At 37.7% G+C, this 26850-nt stretch overlaps 1 protein-coding gene across 1 annotated transcript; it reads left to right on the forward strand.

The window, feature by feature from the left end:
- Nucleotides 1-1907: 1907 nt before the first annotated feature.
- On the forward strand, nucleotides 1908-25238 carry agpat5 (1-acylglycerol-3-phosphate O-acyltransferase 5 (lysophosphatidic acid acyltransferase, epsilon)). Its single transcript, XM_006638689.3, has 8 exons — nucleotides 1908-2638; nucleotides 7846-7915; nucleotides 8527-8642; nucleotides 8813-8902; nucleotides 10331-10421; nucleotides 12645-12806; nucleotides 20298-20421; nucleotides 21644-25238. The coding sequence occupies exons 1-8, from the start codon at nucleotides 2420-2422 to the stop codon at nucleotides 21867-21869; spliced, it is 1098 nt and encodes a 365-aa protein (XP_006638752.1). The 5' UTR covers nucleotides 1908-2419; the 3' UTR covers nucleotides 21870-25238.
- Nucleotides 25239-26850: the final 1612 nt, after the last annotated feature.

Genomic DNA, 26850 nt, shown 5'->3' on the forward strand with positions numbered 1-26850 from the left:
ACCCAGGACAAACTGGAGGGGTTTTATCTCTCAGCTGGCCTGGGAGCACCTGGGAGGCGCTGCTGTTTCTGGGGAAAGGGCAGTCTGGTCTGCCCCTGCACAGCCTGCTTCCACCACGACCCTCACCAGGAGTGAGTGGTTAGGAAATAAGATGAGATCAGATTTATATAGAGTATAGCACCACCAGATTTATATAGCACCACATTTCATTTAGATTTGCATCTCTAATAACTAAGCAAAGTTTTATTAAATTTTCAGTGTTTCTTTGAATTGTCTTGATCTTTCCTTGTCAAATTTTCTTTTGAGACATTTTAAGTTTCTTTTTTTTAACCAGGCACATTGAATGTGTCAAAACAAGATCACAAGATCAAACAATTTTATACATAATGCGAGACTGCATGCAGAGTTAAAAAATAGAGAATGAGTTAAAATACAAAACCTGCAGGATGATGACAGCTGCCTGTATGAAACAGATATCTAGTATTGTGTGTACAGAATGTGGACTTTAACCATGTGCTGTATTCCAGCTGTAGATGTTATCTGAAATCTGAATAATCTACTAGTGTTATCACTGTCTGTCGTTACTTAATTTCCTTCAATATATCCAAACAACCTTGGCTATTATCATTCAGTAACGGCAAGATCAGCACTGTGAAATTTACCCTTGCACCAGTTTAGATCAACATTCAAGTAACCCATCTAGTACATCACATGTGAATAATTATATTTCTTAGTTATGTCTGCATATGACATTATCCAGCAAGATCCAAAAACCTTCTGACTTGTAGGAATGTCTCCTATTTCCAATTACAACATGAAAGCTCTAAACAAATTGCAAATCGACATCATTAATCTAGAATGGATTTTAAAAGCAGACGAAGCAATCTCCAGCCCAGTCGTGGAGAAACCCAATCAAGTTTGTCTGACGAATTGATGAATCAAGCAAGATCTGTTCAGTTGAGAGAACTCTTAAGCTTAAGGGTTGAAGAGCCCTTAGATTTCAATCCCAAACGATATCTTCCTGTAAATAACTTAATTTAACAAATAACTGGTTTAATGTTAATCAGAATGGAATTGTTCCATCTCTTTAGAAACGGGCGATTTGATTGGACCTACAAACCCTGCTTGACTGGGACTGGTTCTCTAGGAACAGGGCTGGACATCTGTAAACTACACAGTGATGAAGTGCTTCATGAACTGTGGCCTCCTCATCTCTAGGTCAGCCTTGGCAACGATTGCAATCCCAAGACCTCACTGCAGCTAATTCTTTACCGAGTCATCGGTGGCACCCGTGTTAATAAGTGTCAACTGGGATGTCATTTACTGGAAGTTTCAAAGTCCTGCAATGACATGGAATTCAACATTCAACTCCCTTGCTTAGAGATCATGTAACATGGGTTTGATACTTGCTCCAGAGGCATCAACGTAAATCAACTGTGACCAAATACCAAAAGCTGCCGTGCTGCTTGCCTGCAGGACAGAATGTAGAAAGCGTAGGTTGTTTTAATCTGAAAATCTACAGCACAATCTGAATATGTCTTTCTTTGTTTTGACGTATTGTAAACGGAGTGCATTTTTCTCACCGACCTTACCTTTCATTATGTAAAGCGTGCAGGGCATGTCCAAACACAGAGCAATGTGGACAACCACTACGATTTTTAAATTATATTGTTTTGATCATAAAATCATCACGGTGAATACAAATCAGGAATTGCAAAAACGCAACCACAAAAAAAGATCTCCATTCTCACAAGAACTGTCACAGACCAGGGTACACTGCGTGACCGCTCTGCTGGAAAGGCGTGGACCAACTCCCCAGCAACTGTCATCCGCCCTTAGCAACCAGCACCTCAGGAAGTCACGCCTTAACCAATCAGCGCCGTCGATATTAGGACGTGCAGCTACGTAACACTTCCAACATGGTGTCCATGAGGAGGCGTGTGTGACTTTGTAGCAGGGAGTTCTTGGGGGTGTAAAAAATAAATAAAAATAAATGTAATCGCGATTATTACCAGGTTATAGTTGGGGAAAACAGCTACTTCTTTGTGGTGGGGAAAATGGGTCGGTATTCGGGTTTGTGTAAGACAGTATTAAAGTAATAATTTTTGTGATAACTTGTCGACTTCCATTATTTAAATCCATGGTATTATATTCTCTTTTATTAAGATTTTATTTTGCTTAGCTTTGCGTAGGGGGACTCCGTACGAATGCATATGTGAGAGCAGCTGTGGGTGGACGGAATTGAGCTGTCTCCATGTCGTTTAATAGGGTCTCATCGGCGTGATACTGGCTGTCAACTTTTCACAGTTCAGATAAGCCGAGACGAGCGAAGGGGAGGGAGGCGAGTTTGGCTTCAGGAGATCAGGGTCAGGGTTGTTTCAGCAGTAGAGGAGCGCAGCCGGGCAGTTGTCTTTTGAAAATGTTGCTGTCCTTGGTTGTCCACACGTACTCTCTGCGGTACTGGTTTCCCGCCGCGGTGATGCTGGGCACTGCCCCCGCTTACCTGCTGTCCTGGGTCGCCTGGCGGCTCCTGTCCTGTGTCCTTCCCTGCCGCTTCTATCACGCCATAGACGACCGGATCTACTCCGTTTATCAGAGCATGGTCCTGTTCTTCTTTGAGAATTACACGGGGGTGGAGGTGAGTTTTGAATTGATTGATCCTTCCGTTGATCTATTTATTTTTTTGTCTTGTATCTTCATCTCCAGATGTCCTGTGTGGACAGGAGGAGTACTTTTTGCGTCACATTGTGTTTAATCTCTAATGTAATAATACCGCAGGAAGGGTCTGTTAATTTTCAGAAGCGGATTAATGCTGTTGCCGAAGTACCTAATCACAATTTAAAAGTTAGCCCAATCTGTAGTCGGGGTCTGTGAAACTGATTCTGGATTTTACTTTTAAATTCATCTTAGTTTACCAAGAGGAAATGTATTGTCAACTTGTAGTCGTAATGGTAAATCAAAAGTACAGTTTGCGATTACAGTTCCTGGCACGCCTAAAGCAACTATCTAGACTATGTAGGTGTGAGTGGAATAACGCAAACATTACTCAAGATGTATTCTGAGGGTGGCACACTCAGTCCGTCTATACAATGTGTGAACATGGACAAGGATTTTACCATTACGGTCAATCAATGATAGGATTTTAGAGAACAAACTCGTTGTGTATTAAATGAAGTTAACCTGCTTCAACGGAATCTCGCTAAATCTGGCCGTTTGATTTAAAGAAGAAAGAGCACCTGACAAGGCCACTCCATAGTCGGGACTCTTAGGCCTAATTACTGTCCGCCAGGCCTGTGTTGTGGAAACACAGCACCGAAGTTGCAGCCCGGCTAGGAATTCGTCTTTTTTTCTAGAAAAAAACTAAAAATAAGTATGAAATATTAAATTTGAATTTCACGGTCTACTAAAAATAGTTCACGGCGTGGGGAAATCGAAGTGATTTCTGAAACGCCTTACCTCTGTCCACTCCTGACAGGAGCTAAGATTTGTGGGCTTTGAGTGCCGTTGTTGTGCTGGGTCAGTGCTAATAATCCCTCTGAGTAAGGAGCCCGCAGTCATACTGGCCAAGTGTAGGAAATCAGTGCCCCTAAAATAGTACCAGACTTCACCGAGCTCAGATCTGTCGTTTTGGGGGGTTTGTAGTTACAATTGTCCCCTCCCCAGAAGCCAGTGAGCTTCTCAGAGCAGCACTTGGAACAGAAATAGTGCGTCTGCTTTCAAAACTAGGCTACCGTGTCTAATGCAGTGCCTGTGGGTTTTTAAACTTTGAGAAGCTGAAGGGGGTATACTGTACTCTCTGTTTTGAGTCGCGTCAGTTATTCCACATCTATGTTTAGTTAACATACTGTACATCTAACTATAGTTAGATCCACAGACTGGCAGGTTGTAGATGGTCTGTAATCTGACAGCATCCTGTCAAGTTTGCCTGCCGCTGGGAGACGTCTGTGGTGTCCGGCGCTTCAGCCAGGTTTCTCCTGTGCTCCGCGCGTTCATGTGTTACAAGTCCCCTTCGCGCGGTCACGAAGTTTAGACTTTTTATTTACATTTTTTAGTTTTAGAACATCTCTAAAATTTAAAAACGTTATTTTGAGTCATCCCGTGCGCATTGGCAACATGACATTGACATTCATATGGGTTTTTGAAGGGCTTAGTATGAGAGGTGCTATTCAGAATAGGGTGAAAGTACATAATATTCAAATCAATTATGCAAAATACTAATAACGATATCTACGGAGGAGGCGTACGTTATATCCAAATAAGACAAGTAGCTGTGTCCTTCGTACTATACAGTGAAATTGAATAGGTTGTTATTCTGAACCCCTTGAGCATAGGATTTCAGAAAGCTAGTAACTAGAAATAAGCGTTTGACCTGCTGTACGCCATCACAACTGCTCCTGGCGAGCTTCAGGTTTGATATGTAGCTGTTGCTTGAATGGACTGACTCTAGTAGGAATCAGAAGAAAAAGTCCATCTTAAATTCCTTCTTCTACTGGATTGCTGGAAAACCAAATGCCAACTATTCACGCTTTACATCGAAGTATTCGTCTTTCCCAATATTAAGTGTTCAGATGTTATTAAATTGTCCTTTTCTGGTTTGTGTGAGCCTGCTTTAGATGTAACATTAAATTAACCAGTTTTATAGCCTGTTCAACACACTGGAATCTTAGAATAATTAATTCAACATAAGTTATTCTCTCCTGCGTCAATAATGTTTACAGGTTTGTTTTTTTTTCAGATTTTTTGGAGGGTAGATGGTTAGTACTTTGAATTGGATTTTAAAACAATAACCAAAAACTCATCAAAATGAGAAGTAAACAGGAAAATGTAATCATTTCCGTATTCCCAGGCTTTGTGGCTCGGAGTTTGTAGAACAAGATTGAGTGTTGGAATTATTTGCTCACTAAGAAACATTTAGTATTTTCTCTGGTGTGGCTGTAAGGTATCTCATTGTAAATAATTTAAGACATTGAGGGGGAGCTGCTAAATCTGTCCCTTTGACTCTGTAATTAGACCAGTTAAAATGGTAGAAGATGATGTTACTTTCCAAGAACCGTCTCCTGCAACAGGAGCTTAAGCAGTATTTGTAGTGCACTGTGTTACCTGTACAGCAGGTCTGAGATACTGGTGAGATTTCTGGTAGATACAAACATGAAGACAAAAGGATTAATTCTGCCTAATATCCAGGACAAATTCTCCTGAGGCTCTAGCTGGGACTCTGAAGTGGTGGCACAAAAACAGCTTTTCAAGGGTTGATTGTCTGTAAACATAATAGAAGCACCTCCATCTGTTTTCTGAATGCTTCTTCCAATTCCGAGTCGCAGGGCAGCCAGTGCCAATCGTCATAAGCAGTGAGCACAAGGCAGGAAACTCTCTGGAAGGGGCACCAGTCCATCGGGACACCAGGGCTACGTTACTAAGAAGTCAGTTACTCTACCAGCATGTTTTTGGAGTGTGGGAGGAAACCCACGCAAACACGGGGAGAACATACAAACTCCACACAGATAACTTCCTACCGTCCAGAATTGAACCCAGGGTCCCATTATAGCACCACAATATAATTATGTAGTTCACCAGAACATTTGAGCTACTACATTCTGGTATTAATTTAAGTTGAATGCATTTTGCAGATGTCTTGCTGACAAGAAAAATTTAACAAAACATTCACATTTATTGCATTCAGTAAACTAGTAAATAGTTGTTTCAGACAGTGGGGCGTCAGTGTATGTGCTTGCAGCTGTATTTTGATATGCTAGGATGAGAGAATGTCCGGTAAGGAGGCATGTCATTGTTGATTAAGTATATTTTGACAATTTGTTCCACTTAGATTAGGGCATAATGTTCTGAGATATCAAGTTTAGTTCCAGGTTTTGTTTTTCACCTTTGGTACACCCTTCTTATTCTTTTCATTTTTCTGAGTCATGGTAACTGGTACACTACAGGACTGAACAAAATCAAAAATGTTTCTGTCTGGATAAACAGGATCAGCAATAGCAGGAAAAACGAGTTTGGAATGATGTGCCTCAGTGAGATCTCAATCAAATTAGTAACAGCATGATTGCTGTTTAGATTTGTTTTAGGGTACATATCCTGCATTCAAGACAAAAGTATAGTGGAAATGTATTTTTATTATTTTAAGCATAGGAACAGTATTTGTAGAACAGATGTGGATATAAAAGAATGGAAAATTAGTCCCAGTCTTCCCCATCTTTTTTTTTTTGTTTAGCCTTGTGTCACCTCTGTCAGGGAGCATATTTGGGTCAAACAAGCATGATCTAACACTGGGCTTGACTTTGCTTGATTAAATTGAGAGCCAGTTTTTGTGATCATCTCGTATCTAGAATGTCACTACTTCATATTCCCTGATGGTCAGTGAGTGGTATGTTGAAAGATGTTCTCCTTTTTTTCTAGAATGAGACCACTGGTGCATATGTTTAGAATTTGTACAGCTGCTAAGTCTTACGTACTGCTAAGGACCCAAACACAGCTGTGTTTCTCCATGTTCAGTTTTGGGATTTGGAATGAAAAATGTATTGCCCTGGCTGGGGAGGGGGAGGGCTTCTTAGGCAAGAAAAAGCTGATTGTCCTGAGACAGTGAAAATGAGATCTGATCCATAGTCCGCAAATCTCTTCTGAGTACAGCTCAGCCTGTAAGGTGTGTGTGTGGGAGTCTAGCTCATTCTCCACAGAACACTTATAAATTCATCTCGTATTCCACTGGTCTTCAGTTAAATAGTTTGCCTCAGTATTTACTTTGTGAAGCAGATGTTTGTTTCCTTATGATGTATCCGAGACGCTGATCAGTGAGGATTATATCGTCAGTTCCACACTTTCGCACACATGTTTCGATGTGTACTTGGTGGTGTAAATTTTCCTAACACTTTAATCTTGAAGTGTGCAGTGAGATTCAGCAGTTCCACCAACCAGTTTAAGCTTTGACAAACAAAAGCATCATGATAGATGTGTAATGCACGTATTAACGTATTGCATCAGTACTTACTAACATTATAAGCACATGTACATAAATGATCTAATGATTAATTGATGCTTTAGTATAGTAAGGAGTATTAGTTCTTAATTTTGCAACAACAAAATGTATTCCAAGGCTCACTGTCTTAGCTGCAATACTGAATGCACATCTGCACAATGCACATCTGAATAGCCCATTCCTGTTTCCTCTTGAGTTGATCTTGCTTAGGATGGGTATACATTATGTTTGGCAGTTTGTCTTGCCACATGTTTTTGTCTTTTGTACCAGTTTGTACTGGTACCAGTAAATACTACGCAAAGCAATTCATTGCTGGAAATTATTCCCAGTTGTAAAAAGTAAATATGGAATCCAAGCACCATATTTACTTTTGTCAAGCACCCATTGAGTTCGAAACCTCAGCAGCATAGCTTTGCTAGAGATGAGCTAATCATCATTATTTGTTTAAGAAAATATACCTGGCTATGTATAAAACATTTTGAGGATTCAAATCTGCATTTGTGGGTTATTATACATGAAGATATTATTTCTATAAGTGAAGCATTCTAAATATTTGCTGTAACATGATACTGCGAATGTACTCCATCTAACCTTGTTAGGGAAGACAAGCCCTTCATACGGCCTGTAGTTTTGGAATGTCCAAAAAAGTATCCTGTTTTTTCCATTTTTAGTCTTCAGAATTTTTTGGCGAGTGTTATTGAATGTTTTGTTTTCAGTATTCATTACTTTCTTGCCTACAAGAGATGTTGAGCTATTTAGGTCTGTGGTAAGTTATTAAGCTGCAGTTTCAGTCTATTACACAAACTTTCATATTGCTTCATATTAGAAGGTTTTTTTAACAATTTTTTATTTTATTGTAGGTGGTTATATATGGCGATATACCAAAGAAAAAAGAGAATGTGGTCTACCTGTCCAACCATCAGTGTACAGGTGTGTGTTTTAGTTCTTCATTTTCTCAAACTGCCTTAAACGTGGAAGCAGTTTTGTTTTGAGGGTTTTCAGACTTGTAATTTCCATACATTTTTGCTTTCCAGCCATGTGGCATTTTGCCTGTATTACAGCTTGGATGTTTAAATCCTGCTCAAATGTCTATTGAAACTTATCTAATAAAGACAAAGAGGTGTTTAAACTGGCTAAATATACTGTGACCTGTTTTTTTATTTTTTTTTTTGCTTTTTCACCTATGAATTTCTTATTTTGAAGACTTAATGCAGAAGGGCAAGTATTTTTATCTATTGGAGCAGGAAAAAAATAGGACTTTTTTCATATTAACACAAAAGGCTTACAGTCCAGTACGTCCACAGTGCATTTTGCTTTTGAAGAACAATAATTTGATCTCATTAGCGCTTTTAAAAGCTGACATCTTATTTTAAGGTCTGCATTTTCCTTTGCAATAGTATTTTAACCAACACAAAATTAAGTTGGTTGAGAGATTAATGTTCTTTTGCTGTTTTGCTAAAATGCTGTTTCTGCACATAATAGCATAAAGAAGATTCTTCCCCCCTTTTCCTTCACTGTCTTGTGTTTTCTTTTTCTGGCAGTTGACTGGATAATTGCAGACATGCTAGCCATCAGACAGGATGCCCTGGGCCATTTGCGATATGTTTTAAAAGATGGACTGAGGTGGCTTCCTCTGTATGGGTGGTACTTTTCTCAGGTATGCCTTGCGATGTGCTGTATATGGAATATTCCCGCCGAAGAAGGCAAATGGCTCAGTAACAGGTGTTTTGGCCAGTGGGAATCCCTGAAATGTTACACTGTTACAGTGAAAATCAGGACTCGATATGTTGCAAAGACTCTGTGTAATGTTTATTTCATGTTTCCCAGCATGGAGGCGTGTATGTGAAGCGTAGTGCCAAGTTTGATGAAAAAGCCATGAAAAACAAGCTCCTATCTCAAACAAAAATAGGAACTCCTGTAAGTATTCATGTTTGTTTCGCAATGGCAATTCCTTAGCAGGAAGTTTATTGTGTTTTTACAAATCAGGTCTTCATTCTTAAATGAGAAGCACCAGGTTCTGCTCTGTGGGATGTTATATTCCAGAAAACGTAAAGTATAGATCTCTTTCCGCCAATTATGGAAGTGTACCAGTTTTTAGTAATGCATGCTCTGGCTGGAATCTCACTAACATAATAGAAATTCAGGCTTTTGCTACTTTTGAAAATAAAACATGAGCCATTTATGGAGATGTTTTTTTTTAAATAACCCAAAGCATTTTGTTTTAGAGGAATCTTTTTAATTTCATTGTTACCAAGGATTCCAAATTTAAAAATTTTCTTGTCTAAGTAATTAGAAGATTGTTTAAAAAGCATGGTATTTATAAATGAAGTAGAACAGTTGTTACTCAGATGTCAATCAGATTAATCATTGTGAATGCTGGTTTCATGAATTAGCAGACATGCCTTCTAAAGATATTATTTTTTTCTATTTGTAAAAAGGTATTTCTTGCCAAATGACTTTTTCCCATGACACTTGGTGAGCTCTATGGCTCAATGACTGGGGACCTCTCCAGTGTGTTCTGCTAGATTACAGCCTTGTGTTTTCTGTCTTGGGCTTACAATTTTACAGTTCATGTGACAACACTTGATGTATCCCAGTTGTTTTGTTTTTAAATAACTTTAAAAACAACTGAGAGACAGTTGATTCGTAAGACATATAGGATGTATTGTTTAAAAGCCAAGTATGATTGAGCTCACTTGTTTGGTTTTATCTCGGTTCAGATCTTTTTGTTTTTTTGCACGTAATGGTAGGCTGGGTTCATCTTTTACTGTATGTGGATTCTGAAAATGTATTCATATATCATCCATGTGAAGTGCCCTGGGCAAGGGTATAACATCAGTATCTCCCCTGGGCTTGGATCTGATGAAATATAATTGAAACTGTACTAGATAAACTGATCTTCTAGATTTTTTTGTGTTTATGGTGAATACACAATATTAATTTCTACGGTGCATAGAAAGCTCCTGGGTACTGTCCTGTAGAGCCACTATGATGATGTTTTTTGTATCTTTCGTATCCCTACAGATCAATATTTTGGAACACAGCAGTGCTGTTCATCTTGTGATTTAAATTTAATCCAAATGTCTGGTGTAATTCATTTCAACAGGGTACAAAGTAGCTCAGCAATCCTTTTTTTGTGGACATGTTCACACTCTATACTGCAGAGGAATTGCTAAATTCCTTTTACATGCAGACTGAAAGATATTTCCAGTGTGACCTGTAACTTGAGTTCTAAAATTTAATGTCTATTTACTGATGTTTTAATTACAGTAACGTAAGTCTTGATTCGATATTATTGGTCGATATGTATAAGCACTGTTATTTTTGCTTTTCTTTTCCTCCTAGATGTATCTTGTAATTTTCCCAGAAGGAACACGTTACAACCCAGACCTCCGAAAAGTGATAAGCGATAGTCAAGCTTTTGCAAAAAAAGAAGGTATGTCTTTTGCATCTCCATTGTGGAGCCAGTAAGTTGTAAACAGAACTTCACCAAATCTCCTTCAGCACCAAAGAACAATCCAACAATTTCCCACCTCAATTTTGAAGGTCTATGCTGATGTAGTATTTTCATAATCGATTTCACAAGAGCAGGTCTGTGGTTTGATGGGGGCCTGACAGGGTACTTTTTATTTAGTTGGTTGGAAGGATTGTTTTTTTAACTTAAAAGACATTAAATTCCTTTTCTTGGTGTGGCTGGAGTTCTCATTTTTGGTCATCAAGGCACATGTTGTTATACAGGATATGTCTGTACTGACACTGCAGCCCCAGTCATAGTATGAAGCTGTTTATAAGTGGTTCCTTAGTAGATTTACAAATGAGACTGTGACATACAGTACTGGATATGATGTTTTAACTGGCCTCTACAGTTAAGTGACCCAGTTGCAAATAACAAAATTGTCGTTTTCCCAGAACTTGGTACTGCAGCAGGGAATTGGGTGCAATTTATGTAGCTGTGGAGCAAGGTAACATTGTTTTAGTTCTAGTTTGCTTTGCTTGGCATTCGTAGCAAAATCTCATGACCTTAATGTTTGTTGATAGTGTTAGAATTAAACCTCTGTCAAAATTAAAACCAGTTTATGGATTTTATTCTTCACTGTTGTCAATGCACTACAGGCAGTTTGCCAGATCTCTAAAAGATCTCTAAAAACTTGAACCAGTGAATTGGTCTTAGTATAAAATATGTACTAAGTATTGACTTAAAATTCTTTTGATTACTGATATGAGGAACAATGTGATAAATGTATAAATGTGACCAGAAGACTGATAGTTTACGTAAGTAAGAGTACGTTGTGAAATGTGTAATTATGTGTTCGTACTCTAAATGTATTAATTTGTTTCTGTGGGGAAAATGTTTTATCTTCTGAAGATCACACAAGTTTAAAACTATAACATACACCACCTAACTAAATTTAGGCCATTTTAAAGAATTACTGTAGACAGATGCACTGAGTCGGCCAGTACCCACACCTGCGTGTAGTGTAAGATAGATGTTTGAGTAGAAGGCGAGATAAGGAGCGCCATAAATTCAATCCTTAATGTTGCTATATAGGGCTGTAAAACCTTTTAATCATTACAGCCACATAGGCTTTGAATGCCAAGTTCTATGTACAGTAATTAGAGTATATGTGAGATTGTCTTTGGAGCTGTTGTATGTCACGTGATTGTTGGAATACTAGGTTGTGTGCCAATACGTAGAAGAGGTAAAATGTTTGTCAAAAGCTTTGAAATGTCCCAAAGTAATCATGTAACAGTTAAAGTTGCAGCTTGCATTTGTGGTTCCAAAAGTGCTTTTGTGAACTTCCTGTTATTTTGTAATGGAGGGATATATGTAATTGTGAACACTGCTAAGACACTGAGCAGTGTATTAAGATTATTATAGCCACTTTTTCAGTATGTGTGCTGTAGAAAATATACATTTTGAAGCTTGTGTTGACATTGTTCCCTTCTATGTTGGAAATTTAAGCAGCATGATACAACACGAGTCTGGCTATGTGAATCTCAGTACGAGTATTATCTACACCTTTAGTGGAAGTGTTTTTTTGCAGAAATTCAACTTACTTAGAAAAATATTTTGTTTATATTTGTTTATATTTCTGAAAAGATTTAAAAAATATCCCATGTCGGTTCCATCAACATCAGGATGTGGTTGCCAGTTACAGTTGTCCCTGAATTTGCTTGGCCCCCAATATTTGTGGTTCTTGGCCTGATAGTTTGTCCGTGGAGAATAACTGTGCTACTAAAAAATGAGCTGTCAATTATGCAGTGTATTTAAATCATGTACGCAGTGTACATACTCTGATCTAAAAAAATTTGGATGAAATGCAGAAATCATTATTCATTTGAAACAGGCTGGTGAAAAGTTGTGAATTTGCATTGCAGCACTGGGAACCACAGGAAACAAGAAGGTTTCCAAAGCACATAAATAAACCTGACAAAAATGATTGGACAGAAAGCAATGTATGGTAGAACTTAGGGGTATCGACTGACTTCCCTTTGTTGTCATTAAGACTCCACAGGGTATGTTTTTATTATCAGCTATATTTTCCAGATACATCCAGCCACTTCTGTCAAAGCGCTTATTAAACTTATGCTTGTGACATGCTGTACGTCTGTTATATTCCAGTCATATGATTTGTGTTTGGGTGTTTTTCATGTGAAGGACTTGCAGTTCTGAAGCACGTACTGACCCCCAGGATGAAAGCAGCCCATATAGCCATAGAGACGATGAAGGGTCACCTGGATGCTGTTTATGACGTCACCGTTGCTTACGAAGGAACTGTAGATGCCAGGGGTCAGAGGGGGGCTGCACCTTCCATGCCAGGTAAACGCCTTGGAGAATTGTGATGACCATTGTAAGTTTCTTCTGAGCTTCTCTTCTTTCTGGTGAGCGCGTTCAATTTGTGATAGTTTATTTCTGGTTGTTTCAAGAATACATTTAGAATTGGTCTGTGATCTGTTATTGTCTGTTTAGCCTTTGGTGGATTTTTATTAAACCTCTCACCCAGAACATACTGGGGAAAAAAAGAAAAATTCTGTGGCAGTATTGTACACAGTTCCATGAGCAAAGAAATGATTGGGTGCTGTCTGACTGCTGTCAGGAGGAACCAGAGGTTTTTACTGCAAGAGTTTTCTTTTTTCCTTTATTCAGACATTTCCTGTGTAGCCTCAGTGTTCGTGTATTCCACACGCATTGTCCAGGGTGACAGCCCAGCGCTGAGTATACATTATTATTACAATAGTCAAGAGACTGTGTATCTTAGTTGCTCGGCAGCTGACAATGTATGCAAAGTTTACGTTAAGTGCATGTACAAGGGAAATGGTAGATATAGCATGAAAGTACAGTACAGTTATAATGACAGTAAATCACATAGTTTGGTTTGTTTCTGCTGAATAAAATGTAATCTGTACAACTTTTTGGCAAAAGTTTTGATTGTTTCATTTTAAAGTATTTTTATTAGCTCTTTCTTTGCAGTGTATTGGAATCACTGCCATGTGGAAAAGTTAATTACTTCCAAGGCTGAGAGACAGTCTGCAATCCATTCCTTGACTTCACCTGTGTCTACAGACTAGGGTGACAGTCCAAATAATTCTGACTTTACCACTACAGCAAGTGACTCAATCAATTAAATGGCCTATAGCTCTAAAAGACTGCAGTTCCTGACTTAAGTGAACAAATTAACATCATTGCTGAAAAGCTCACATGAGCTCCCAGTCTTGAGAAATACTGTAACTCACAAGAGGTGCTGCAATGGTGTCTTCCAGGACCAACAATGTAATGTTCAACCAATCTTCTCTGAAAATGTTATCATTCATTCTTTTATTTTTATTTTATTCATTTGGATGATATATCCAGAATGCCTTACATTTGACAATTCTGCTTGGTTTTTGTCTGTGAGAGGACTGCTATTGAGTCTGGGCTGGGTCTACTCTGTGTAGAACTGCAGTGCTATTTTTATATTCTGGGGTTAGAAAGAATCGGCATTGAGTGCATTTCAAACCACAATGAAAGTAAAATGTACACAGGAACGTGTAAATCGCCAATTTACATCACAAAATAGATAGTTTCCAGGTATGTGCAACACCATATTTTGTGATTCAGAATTAAGCAACAAAGCATATGGTGATATGAAATTTCCTATGACATGGTAAAGAAGCAGCTTGTCTGCTTTTCTCTTTTATTCCAGTAGAAATATTGCTCTTGATTTCAAGACGGTTTTGCTGACAAACACTACTTGCTAATTAACTCTGCATCCAGATCACATTGGAAAATTTCTGCTGTGAAATGTCTGCTGCGTAATCTGTACTTATTCGCTCGTACATCACAATTACATCAGTCATTCCCGTGACTAGTGAGCAGGAAGGGCCGCGTCCCGTCACAATTCGTGGGAACTCTTTCTCACCGTGGTGAGACCGGGGGTTCGCAACAACATAGCAACTTACAGTACTTTCACAAAGTTCACAATTTTGTGTTTAATTCAAAATTTGTAAAAATGTTCTATACTGTCAATTTATTTATTTTGTTGCTGAGATTTAATAACCGTTCTTAGGAATTGGGACTACAGTTCCCCTTTTAGTGCAGTTTTTAATATTTTCATGACGCATTGAGATAACACACTGGATTGCTGCTTGAAAGCAAGGACTTCAGAGTTTGTGAGTGAGCTTTGTGATGCTTACTGGACTTTGATTGTCATCTGTTCCAAAAAATTTGGAGCTTTAAATATTGGTTTTGGCTTTAGAGTTGTTTTGAGTGGCATCCCTGTTCTTTTTTTGATCTTTGAAAAATGTGGTTTCTTTACAACATTGCAAATAAACTCCTAAGCTGTTTCCATCATTATCCAGCCTTCGTAAATTTCAGAATTCTAAAACTTCTTTAATGTGAAATTTCCTTCTTCAGTTCGAATGATTGGGGTTAGTTCTGTGATTGGCTCCAATGAAAGCCTGGTTTAATTTATCAAGCATTTTTAGTGGTTTCTAAGTTCATTATTTTGCTCTCATATATTGCAAATAACTGCATGAAGAATAAAAATAAGTGATCAGCAAATATTTATGCAACTTTTGTTTCCAACTTATATAAAGTATAAAAGCAAATGTATAATATCTTCTAATGGCATCATGATCTGATATGCATGTATTTGCATTTTGTACTGCATAGGGTGAATCATCAATAAAACCAAACGAGTACGGCAAGAAAGTTTTCCTAAAGATTTATACTTCAAGAAGTCTCTCAAGATAAAGGAAGAAAATCTCAACTTGACCCAAAGCTACTCAAATCATCTCCAATTCACTGGCAGCAATCCTATTTGCTCAAAACCTAGAATAACTGCTACTAAGAGTTGAAAACGTGCTTGAAACAAGCATCAAGGAAGCTTGAAAATGAGCTTGCCTAAAACTAGATTGTGAAGTTTTTGTTATTAATGTCTTTAGGCAGAAAAGGGTCAACTATTATGTATACTTTGACTTATTGATAGCATTAACCAGAGGTTAGAAATAGGACTAACACCATGCTGGCCCACTTTCGGGAAATTAAGTGTGATTCTACAAGGGGAGAGATGCCTTTTAAAGGATAATCTTTGACTTATGTGTGCCACATGATTAGCATATACAGTAGGTGTAAAACTTGGTCTCCATATGCAAAAATGATACAAAAACTGTAATGGCTGCTTCTTAAGGTGGAGGCTGTGAGTTGTAAGCTGAACCCAAATGCAGGACAAGAGGGAGAACAACAGAAAGTTGCGAGTTGCATGGGAGCGCAGTGAGAAGCATGCAGGCAAGCGAGGTGCAGCTGAAACAGTTGTGATCCGAGGTCAAAGCAAAGTGTGATGCAAACCCGGAGAGAGACCGAGCACAGAGCACTGCAGCGCAAGGGGAAGAGGTGTGTTGATGTACTTCGTCATCAAGCTGGAGTTCTCGGTGTAATTATGAAGAGAAGCGAGACCTTGTTTTGCTTCTTAAACCTAGTTAAACCCTTAAGCTACAAGTGACATATCAATATATGTGTACAGGTTCTGTTGCAATGATACATTAATGTGAGAAAATTCATCAAAAACAAAAATTAAAGTGAATCATCTGACATTAAGATTTTTGGAAGCCACATTTGCTGGGACCATATACATTTAATTAATATTCACATCCCTGTTCCAGAGAGTAATGTGTGCACGGTTTACTGTATATGAAGGCTCTCATAGAAAAATGTAACTAGAGGAAACCTATTGTTTTCTTTTGCCCCTGAAATCTAGCAAATTATTAATTGGATGTGCAGATGACACAGTGATGTGTAGCAGAATAAGCTGAAAGTAAAAAAAAAAAATAACACCTTTTAAGTTTCAGGATCTTGGAATAAACAAATAGCCATTCTTAAAGAATATCTGATAGATTGTGTATTCTTTGTTAAGAGGCAGGTCTTGGGACTTGCTTGACTTCTGCAGTGCTTTGCTGTCCAGTTGCTATCAATTGTTATAAGTGGAGTTCTGTAGTCTGTTAGTGTTGTTGCACAGACTTCCCATTAGCAACCCTGTTGTGCACACCAATCAACACATCTATTTGCATGTCAGACTTAGGGACACCTATCAGAATGGTTTATGCAACATTTTCATGCATCACTGAAACATGTTTCCACTTGAGGTGACTTTGTTCAGCCTTCAACATTCAGAATACAAGGAGGTGTCATTGTCCTGATTAGAGAGACTTATTCATTTCAGTATTTTCCTTTCTTGATCCTCAGCACACTATGTCACCAGATCACCTGAGCCTGGGAAGCTTGCTCAAGTGAGGTGATTTTCTCATGATCAAAACGGATTGGAATAAAGCCAAGAACCTTTAATCGGTTTCCAAAATAGATATACGGGTTCTAACACCCTAGATGTATGAAGGATTTAGCTGAAAGCCATATACAGTATATATACAGTCATGTATGTATACTGTAGATGTCTTAGTTGTATATTGCATTTTAATGTCCAAAAAATGAACATTTGCCATTATAGTTAAAAGAAAAAAATCTGTTTTTTTCAATTAACTTTAGCATATACAGGAATTGCGTCAATGTTGTTAACAACTTTTTTTTTTCTTGTGGACTTTAAGGAAAACTGATGTAATCTTGCTTTTTAAATTACTGTGGTTGAGATAACCAAAACATTCTATACAATAAGCTTTGCTGAGATTAGCAGTAATTATATTCCTCGGAATAATTTAGAAATTGTAGTGGAGTAATCAAGGTATTACGTTAATGGCGCAATGTTTTGTTAATCACAGGCTGCTTGAATGGTGTTTTCAACTAAATACAAAACAGTTCACGTCTCTTGCTTTGTACATTTAGTATTTAATAACCATTTCTTGATGTAAAAGTTTTTAGAACTAATTAAAAATAAACAATTGTAATATGGGAATTTTAATTTCATTCAGCTTCCTGTAAACAACATTATGACGTGCTGTTTTTGTGTAGTGTGAATTCTCACAGAGCTATACCGAACGTTTTGAAGCTAAAAATGTGAAAACATCCTGTTATTGACCGGAATAAACATCAGTGGCATGCAAGGAAGAAAGAATTTAAAATTCTTTCTTACTCTTCCATTCATGACTCCCTTTTGTTTTGTATCTCTGTACAAAAGCCTTCATTTAATCTTGCAGTGCATGACATTGGCAGGTGGTTTTTTGGTTTAATTACTGCTAACGCACTCTGTAATCTGAAGTGACACCCGGTGGTTACAGAAATAAATGGCAGATGAACTCAGTCCGTATCAGCCCAGTCCTAATTAGATGGTAGGAAGATTGTGGAGGTACTGATTTCCTAAGGTTGTTAAGCATGCTTAGTACACGTATTGCTAGTTTAACAGCTTTGGTATTATTTATCTGCAGTATTTGCATTGATATGGAATGTGCAGCTTTCTTAAGATCTTCTTTTTAAATCAGCAGAAGAAATGATGGAAGTGCTCAGCGATAACACTGATGTTCAGTTTTTATGACCAAGCTACAGGTAGTAGTATTGCTGATCTTCTGAGTCAGGTCTTTTTGATTCCATTGTTTGCCCTTTTGGTCTGTTGATTTTTCTTTTTTCTTTTTTTTTTAAATGACCTCCCAGTTTAGCCAATACAGTAATTAACTAATCGGAATCATTTTGTGAGCAACAATTGCCACTTGGCCTGCCGTGGTTTTTATGCAGTTTAACTGTGTTGTCTTTTGAATGCTGATGATAGGTCAAAAGGTCATTGTTGAGGAGGAGCTACGTTTCCAGGCTTTGCTTCACCGTGAGGCTGGTGGCCTTGTACGGACAGGAATCTTAGTGCGGTGTTTCCCAACGCTGAGGCAGTTTAAGTTGCGAGAGCAACCCAACGGGTGTGTAGCCATTGTGGTTTATGACTGAGCGACTGTGGCTCGGGTATGAATCATAGTTTGCACACAGTGATGTTTACCGTCCGTGGTAGAAATGGGAGGGATTCGGCAGTCAGGTGGCCATCTCGTTTCCACAAAAGCCCGTTTTCTCCCACGTTCGTCCTGTTGACACTATAACCATACTGATCGGCTCTTGACTGGGAGCAGTGTGTCGTGGGTCACAATAGCCTTGAGTCATGTCATACTTGAAAAAGCTATTTGAGTAGGGAGCTCCGCCGGCATGTGAATAAACCTTTACATTTTCCTAACTACATTGGTTATCTGTCTCGGTATAGCCATGTGAATTGAATTAATTTTAAATTGCAGAAATTAGCTAAACTCTGTACCAGAGTTCTATTCCATGACCAGGACAGGGAAAAGTTTTGCGGAACGGCTTGGCCTTGATTTATTAAGGCAGCAAGCAAGCAAAGTGGCTATAGCCTTTATTTTATTCTCAGTTTAATACAGGCTATTAATACAGTGTATTAAGGAGTCCAATATGAAGACGGGATATAAAATTGTATGCAGTAATGTCTTACTGCATATCCCATGTTTGTAATAATGCACATAAAATAACCAATACAGGGAGCTTTTATTGGAACATCCCTTAAAACAGCTTTAGATTTTGCTTTGTCGGGTTAAGGAGTATCCAGATAGCAGATAGCTCACATACCTGCCAGGCACTGTGGGCGATTGACCAGTCTCCTAGGTACTAGTGGGACATGTGGGCTTAATAAATACTATTTAGTTTACTTACCTGGGAAACATCATGTTGGAGAGCAGAGCTTCGTGTTTTTCAAGGCCTATAAAATGCACTGGTTTTCGTGGGAATGTGCTCTATAAGAACACCAGTTTTGAGTTTAAAATATCTTTTCAAAGAGGTATTTTTACTTTCAATAAACATCCAAATTTTGCATATTTCTTGAATGTATTAAAATGCAAATTTAAGTGAACCTCCATTGCATCTCTATTGAGGATGATTTGATAGTTCATTTGTAGTGAACATTTTGCTGCTTTAGATTCCTTCAGTGCTGAATTCATTTGTAAATTGGTCTTATAAACTGTTGTTCGTTCTGTTCAGGCATTTATAAGCAGTGCTACGCAGTTGATATGTAAGTTTAAAGGGCAGATTGTTTACAGTAGAGTTTTGTTAGCCTTCCAGCTTAATATATGAAGTGTTCATTTAAGTTTTGCTTTTTTTTTGAAATTTATAAATTCTTTTCATGTTGACGTTCTCGCTTTGTGGTTTACAGAGCAATAGTCACAGAATGGCTACACCAAGGTTTGATTTTCTTAGCGTTATTGCTTGACCTCTGGGGAGGTTCAAGTGATGTGATGTTAAAGTTTATGGGACTGCCCTGTTTCTCATGAGTATATTGTGATAAAATCCAGCTGTTTCAGCTTGATAACATGTAACATAACAAATTGCCCTCATCCACTAGGATGCATTAATGATTGTCCTAGAGATTGGATTAGTTGTATTAAAAATCTGGATGAATTGGATAATTAAAAGCATTTCCTTTCGGTCTTTACAAGAAACCTATGCTTTGTAAGTGAAAATAAGAAATGACCAAATTGTTTCAAAAACTGACACTTATTGTTAGATGGTTTGTCATCCTTTCATTAACCAACTAAAATAACCGGTGAAATGAGCTAAAAACAGACTTCCTAAGATAGCCATCCGATTTTACGTGACAAGTTTTTTGTGCGATCTTTTAATCTAACCTACGTCAAATTCTTGATTCTGGCAGTCGCAGAAGAGAGACCAAAGGTTTGGTGTGACTTAATCTGTGTTTGCAGTGGTTCACAAATTGACAAATTTTTTTCGTGTCAAGGTATGTTCTATAAACAGTGCTAAATTGTTTTTGCTTTACTGAGCACATTTTCATATGCTGATGATTTGTCTTCAAAAACTGAGTTCTTATGTTTTTTTTACATGTTTTGTCAGAATTCCTGTGCAAGGAATGCCCCAGAGTTCATATTTATTTTGAAAGGGTGGATGTGAAAGAGGTTCCTCAAGAAACGGTGTTCTTTCGGCGATGGCTGCACGAGCGATTTGAGATTAAGGACAGGTGAGTTTATCTAAAACATTTATACAAAACAATTACCTTTATTTTACAAGAGTCTTGTCTATGTGCACAGTTGTACAAACTAAAACCCCATTTTCAATCCGAATGGCAAACGTGTTTATTTAAGAAATATTTACACATAATGGTGACATTTGTTTTGAAAGTTTACTAACTGCCTTGGAAAACAATTGCACAAACTAATCCGAAACCCCCATTTGCAATATACTGTACGTGCAAATGTGGAAGCCTTATTTACCTTTTTGTCAGATGTTGGAGTCTAGCTATGAAAAGATGGTGAAACAGTTAAAAAAGAAGACTGTTAATATCTGTCAAAAGGCTTTTGTGATGCAGTTTAACTATAATTTTTATACAATCTTGAAATGTAAAAAAATGTAATCTAGAAACAATTGGTTTTCACCATATTGCTGTTACAAAGAGACAAATCTGCACTACTGAGGAAACTATCAAAGAGTCTATTTAGCAGTTTAAACTTCAAAAGCATCAGTTTGTTTTCCCCATTTTTGTCATGTTTCATTTCACACTTCTCATGCCTAAAGACCATAACATCCATTATGGTGCATGTTTATATAACCCTTTTCCTGGTGTCAGAATAGCTGGGATAGTTGTCTGAAAATCACAGCATTAAAGGCTTCTGATAAAACTGCTTTTTCACTAGCCTTAACACTTGCATTTAGTAATCAAGCTTCTGACATTTAATTTTTAAAAGAATATCAATGAGTTGTATTTAACTATAACAATTTTGCCTCATATTTATTCAGTATGACAAATGCATTATGTATTTGTGTGACATACTGTAATGTTTTCCGATAGTATTCATTTATTGATAGTTCTTGCGTGAATTACAGCATGAATTCTTTAATTCAGTTAAGGTGAACCTCACTTTAATTCATCCCGAAGTCATAAAAGATTAATAAGGGATGTAGCACAATGTTTTTATACAAATGGATTTATAATCATTGTACTCATTAGCCCATAATGGCTTATTTAAAAACTAAATCTGGTCATTTATTATAGTATTTTACCTTAGCAGTTATTATTGAATTATTCTACACAGGACTGCATCACTTTCTAATCTTGACAGGGTTTCTGTTTGAGAACAAATCTCATCACCTTTACAATTGAAGCATTTGAGTGAGTGTAATTGCAGGTTATTTGAACTGGATGCATTGAAGAGAAGGTCAGAATGTGTTTTTCTCCCTGACAGGTTGCTGACTAGCTTTTACGAGTCTGAAGAGCCTGAAAAAAGGAACAAGTTTCCTGGAGAGAGTCGCAGATCCCCTCTGAGTATCAAGAAGACTTTGCCATCATTGCTCATTTTGGGTGGCCTTACTTTGCCAATGTTATTAACCGAGTCTGGACGGAAACTGTACATCAACACCTGGGTTTATGGGACTTTGGCAGGATGGCTGTGGGTTAATTTTAGGCCATAGGAGAAACAAAATATGTAATGCAGTTTGTAACCTGTTTCAAAATGTCCAGCCCTCTTTCGTTCTTTAACTGGAGAAAGATTTTTTTTTTCTTTGTTTTAAGTTTCAAGCTTTAAAGACCTTTTACATATAGGTGGCTTACGGTGTACCTTTAACCTTGGTAGATTTAGGGGGATAGCTTATCATTTTCTTTATTTGCAACTTTCTTGATCTTGATCTTTGTGCAAGTCATATAAAATCCCAGCCAGTAAACCGTTCAGCATGTGGCTGGAATTTCTACAACGGAGCCAAATCCCAAATTCTGTTTTCCAAGTTCAGAAAGACCTACTGCTTAAAAATGGAAATTAAAAGGGTTCCATAAAACTTTCAGTGTTTTGAAATATTTATGGGTTTAGTTTAACAGTTTGTACATGGATTATTTTAGTCATTAAATTGCTAAACTGGCCTGCACTGATTAGCACTTAATGTAATTGAAAATGAGTTTATATCATTGTCACTCTTTAAACAGGTATGCCATTAACTTGCCAGGCAAGTTAAACAAGTCCAGGCTGTTCCACTTGCACATTAAATTTCCATCTTTTCTTTAAACAGTAAGGGATAACTGGTAAAAATCAATTTGTAAAGATGAGCTTTAAATGCTTCCAGGCATAGCTAATTGCTGGCGGGTTTTGTCATTTTTTGGGTTTTATTGTTTCTTTCAAAATCAGAAAAATGTGTCTTGATCTCATTAATCTGATTTCAGTGTTTGTGTGGTTAACACATGGCTTTAGTTAAATGCAATTGGTGGCAGCTGTCTAGTTCATTCAGTTTCAACTGTTTGAGATGCAAAATATAAATGTTTGTGTGTGCTTTTCAAATAATGTCTTACGGAAACATTTTGAAATTTGTTGCCATACCTGATATTAAGGAAAGTTCATGGAATTTAAAACTTATCAGTATATCTTATTTCATGACAGAAAATGTCTTATTTGCCATAGCGACTAGGATCCGTAGGTTACTGCTTCCTTTTAAAGCTCATTTTTAAGGTACACGAGAGGCAGAATATCAAGATTAGGGAAAAATTGAGATTTACCACCACGAATGGGTTTTTGTGTAATATGCATTTTACAGAAGTAGATTGATGGTCATTTCCCCTGCACCTTACTGAAAGTGAAAGAAAAGGGAGAGAAATGTGGTAATATATAATATGCCAAGTAAAGTGTATTGATGTTGCAGTTGCTGTTTTTCTTTATTTTGTAAGTATGTTTCATTATTTCATTACTTATTCCTTTTTGATATTTTCCTGATCTCAATATGAGAAGTGATCGTTTTTTCAATAATGGCTTTTTTTAGAGCATGCGTGATTTGATATTTTAAAGGGTTTTCTTTTTTTCACTCTTAACTCACGCCATGTAAGTTAGTGCTTTGAATGCCGATAAACTTCAGGAGCTTTACTTGCATATCATTTTATAGGATAAAACAAATGCTTAATTTGGAGCAGTACCACAAGAGTCAAGTATGGAGATCCTCAGCAAAATAAATTCAATCCAGTGTTAAATTATGGTCTTTATGCAATCTGTAGAAGTGAAAAAAGTTTATAAACTATCAGAAAAACTGATAGAAGCTATTTTAAAGTGCCATTTTGATTCAGAGAGTATGTGCCTTCTGCCCACATGGGGTCAATCCTCATCTTACATACTGAGGACAATCATAGCAGAAAACTATTTAGAGGCTACTAACAGCCAGAATTGTTTAATATGATAAATGTGCTGAAACTCCCTCTAGTGGACTAGTTATTATCATCATAGCACAGTCTGTAATTAATGTGTATTTTAAAGAAATTGTTTACAGTACATTACACAAATAGGTTTGATTTACTATTAAGACTCAGCCTTTTTACACTTTGAAGCCAAACAGTTCGTTTTTAATGGCATGTGCATGGCAAGCTTGATATTTGAAGGGAGGATCTAAAGTACAGGGGCTAGGTGAGGGGCGGTATTGATCATGCTTCTTTGATTATTGGTTTCGTTCTACCTAACAAGTCCCGGAGCAGAGAACTGACTCGTCTCCTAAAACGCATAGTGACCGCACTGAAGAGGAGGGTATCTCATAAGTGTATGGGCAGGCCCTTGTGTTCTTGCAGGTTTAGAAAAAACGCACAACTGCGGAGTGTAACCAGCTGTTAAATATTAAATGCCTGAACTGAAATCTCCCCCTTTTCAAACTATACATATGCTTAATGTGATCTGTCTACAGTATGTTGGTTATGAACCCCAAAATAAGATGGGCTCACTCACCTATTGCACTACCAAGTCTTTATTGCTAATAGCGACTTTTGCCTGACTTTTTTTTTTACCATGAAAAAATAAGATACAGAAAGATAACTGCCTACAGGTGGTTGCCCAACATTTGTAGCAGCTGTACTTGACTCGGAAAAAACTACTACAAGACGCAGCAGAGCAGATTCTCCCTTCAGTTGTTGCAATAGAAGTAATAGTAAATTTGACAGCTGCTTGTATTTTGATCCTTTGAGTTTGTATAAGCAGCAGGTGCCAAGTTGTCTATCCTTACAAAAGAAAGAAAGAGAACTCTTATCGGTGCTTCTTGTGTTTATTTCAAATAAATCTGTAACCCAGAGATTAGACTGAGCCCATGCACCCTCACCCTCTGTGTGTTGATGGCTTTAACATTTGACATAAGGTTGGCATGAAATGCAGAAACAGGTTTTAATCTACAATGGTCAAGAGGGTTAAACCAGACCTTTTCTTTTGTTTAAATCATTTTTGTCATTTTATATGTGGAGTAAACGGACATCCGTTCTTCAGATGAGACGTAAAACCGAGGTCCTGACTCTCTGTGGTCATTAAAAATCCCAGGGCGTTTCTCGAAAAGAGTAGGGGTGTAACCCCGGCGTCATGGCCAAATTTCCCATTGGCCCTTACCAATCATGGCCTCCTAATAATCCCCATCTATGAATTGGTTTCATTACTCTGCTCTCCTCCCCACTGAGAGCTGGTGTGTGGTGAGCATTCTGGCGCATTATGGCGGCCATCGCATGATCCAGATGGGGCTGCACACTGGTGGTGGTGGAGGGGATCCCCATTACCTGTAAAGCGCTTTGAGTGGAGTGTCCAGAAAAGCACTATACAAGTGTAAGCATTTATTATTATTATTATTATTATTATTATTATTATTATTATTATGCATCCACAAGTAGAAAATGTATTCCACCTTGTTTCTGCTACTTACATTTCTACAGTATTGTTGCTATTTTTGGTTTTGTTTATACTTAAATTCTGCTGCCTCTAAAATTGTTCATCATACCTTTTTTTTGTAAATCACTTTCTGAATACATTATCATACATGATTTTTCAATAAACCATGTCAAATGAACACTGATATGCATTAACTTTATTGAATGCCATTTTAATAGTAAATTTTAGATGTCACACTGGCTTTTGTGAATTTTCTGTTGTCTTATACTTCTTCACAAGCTTCAACTCTAAGACATATTTTGTTAATTTAAAAAATTAAAATATTTTCCCAAATGCATGCATTTCCATTTCAAACGGTCAATTTCCCTGCCTACTTCTGCATACAATTTAGTTCAGAATTCATTACAAAATATTTCCACCCATAATATGCAAATTATGTTTTATTTCTGTTTTTAAATAGTATTTGTGTACGCTTTTGCAGTAAACTGGAACAAATTAAATTTTTGTTCACTGTTTGGACACAAGGTCATCTTTGCATGCTTACAGGCCATATATAGGCTCATATTTTCAGATCTTAATTGAACTGATCTTTTGGTCCCATTGGAAAAAATATAAGGTCTTATCTTTAGTTTCTTCTAGGATAAATAGTTGTATTATGTACTTTTCAGTTGAATATGTCCCTTATATACTTCACTGGCAATGCTGCCAAGCTGTACTTTCAAGCAGCAGATTGTGCCACACTCTGACTAACATCCTCAAACAGAAATTTCAGCTCCACTCACTGAAATATTAATGCAAAACAGAAGTTATAAAGAACTGTTTATCCTAAACATTTTTTTTTCTGAGCAAAGTTGGCTTCTGTTATGTTTAACATTTTTTCCTAATTTTACTACAATTTGCAAAGCAAGTGCAGACAGCACTTCTGTGTTTCTTCTGTTTTCATTAGTTGTGCTTTTGAGACCAAGTTAGTTTGACTGAAAAACTTGGTTAGAACAGGAAAACGGTTAATGTGAAATATCAATGCATGGATCCTTTTGGCATGGTCATCTTGAAATATCTTCCTTATGAAGTCATGAATTGGGATGAGGAGTGTAACATTAAAAACCTCATGCTACTGGGAAGAAGAATGGATCGGTTTCTTCAGAACCAAAGTAATCTCCCAGATCTGTGATCTTAGTTTTTCATGGAAGGTGAATTTGCTTTTGCTTCTGCACTGCAGGTGCCTCCAGTAAATGGATTTTGTATAAAAAGCTCAGAAAAGGGTGTGGAAATTTGTTGACTGGGAAGCATTTTAAGGGCGGAGCGGTGGCTCTGTGGCTAAGGATCTGCGCCTGTGGCTGGAAGGTTGCCATTCGAATCCCGTATCTGGCAGAGGAATCCTACTCTGTTGGGCTCCTAAGCAAGACCCTTAACCCCGACTGCTCCAGGGGTGCTGTATAAATGGCTGACCCTGCACTCTGACCCCAAGCTTCTCTCTCCCTGTCTGTGTGCCTGTGTGTCTCATGAAGAGCAAGCTGAGGTATGCGAAAAGAAATTCCTAATGCAAGAAATTGTATATAAAGTGATCTTAAAAGCTCAAGGAATAGCCTCCGGAATGGCTGAAGGTTGATCTGCAAGAAGTAGGCCTCGTGGGTTGGACTCTGGGTCATGGCACTAGCTTTGGGGGGGCTGGCCTCGCAGGGTGCTCGCAGGCTTGGGGCGCTGTTGGGGAGGGATGTGCCAGCCCTGAACTTGCAGCACAGAACGGTGGTGCCCGTGAGCTCTTAAAAGGCCAGTGGCTCAACGTCTGT

This window comes from Lepisosteus oculatus, chromosome 17, assembly GCF_040954835.1.
Source record: "Lepisosteus oculatus isolate fLepOcu1 chromosome 17, fLepOcu1.hap2, whole genome shotgun sequence".
NCBI lineage: Eukaryota > Metazoa > Chordata > Actinopteri > Semionotiformes > Lepisosteidae > Lepisosteus > Lepisosteus oculatus.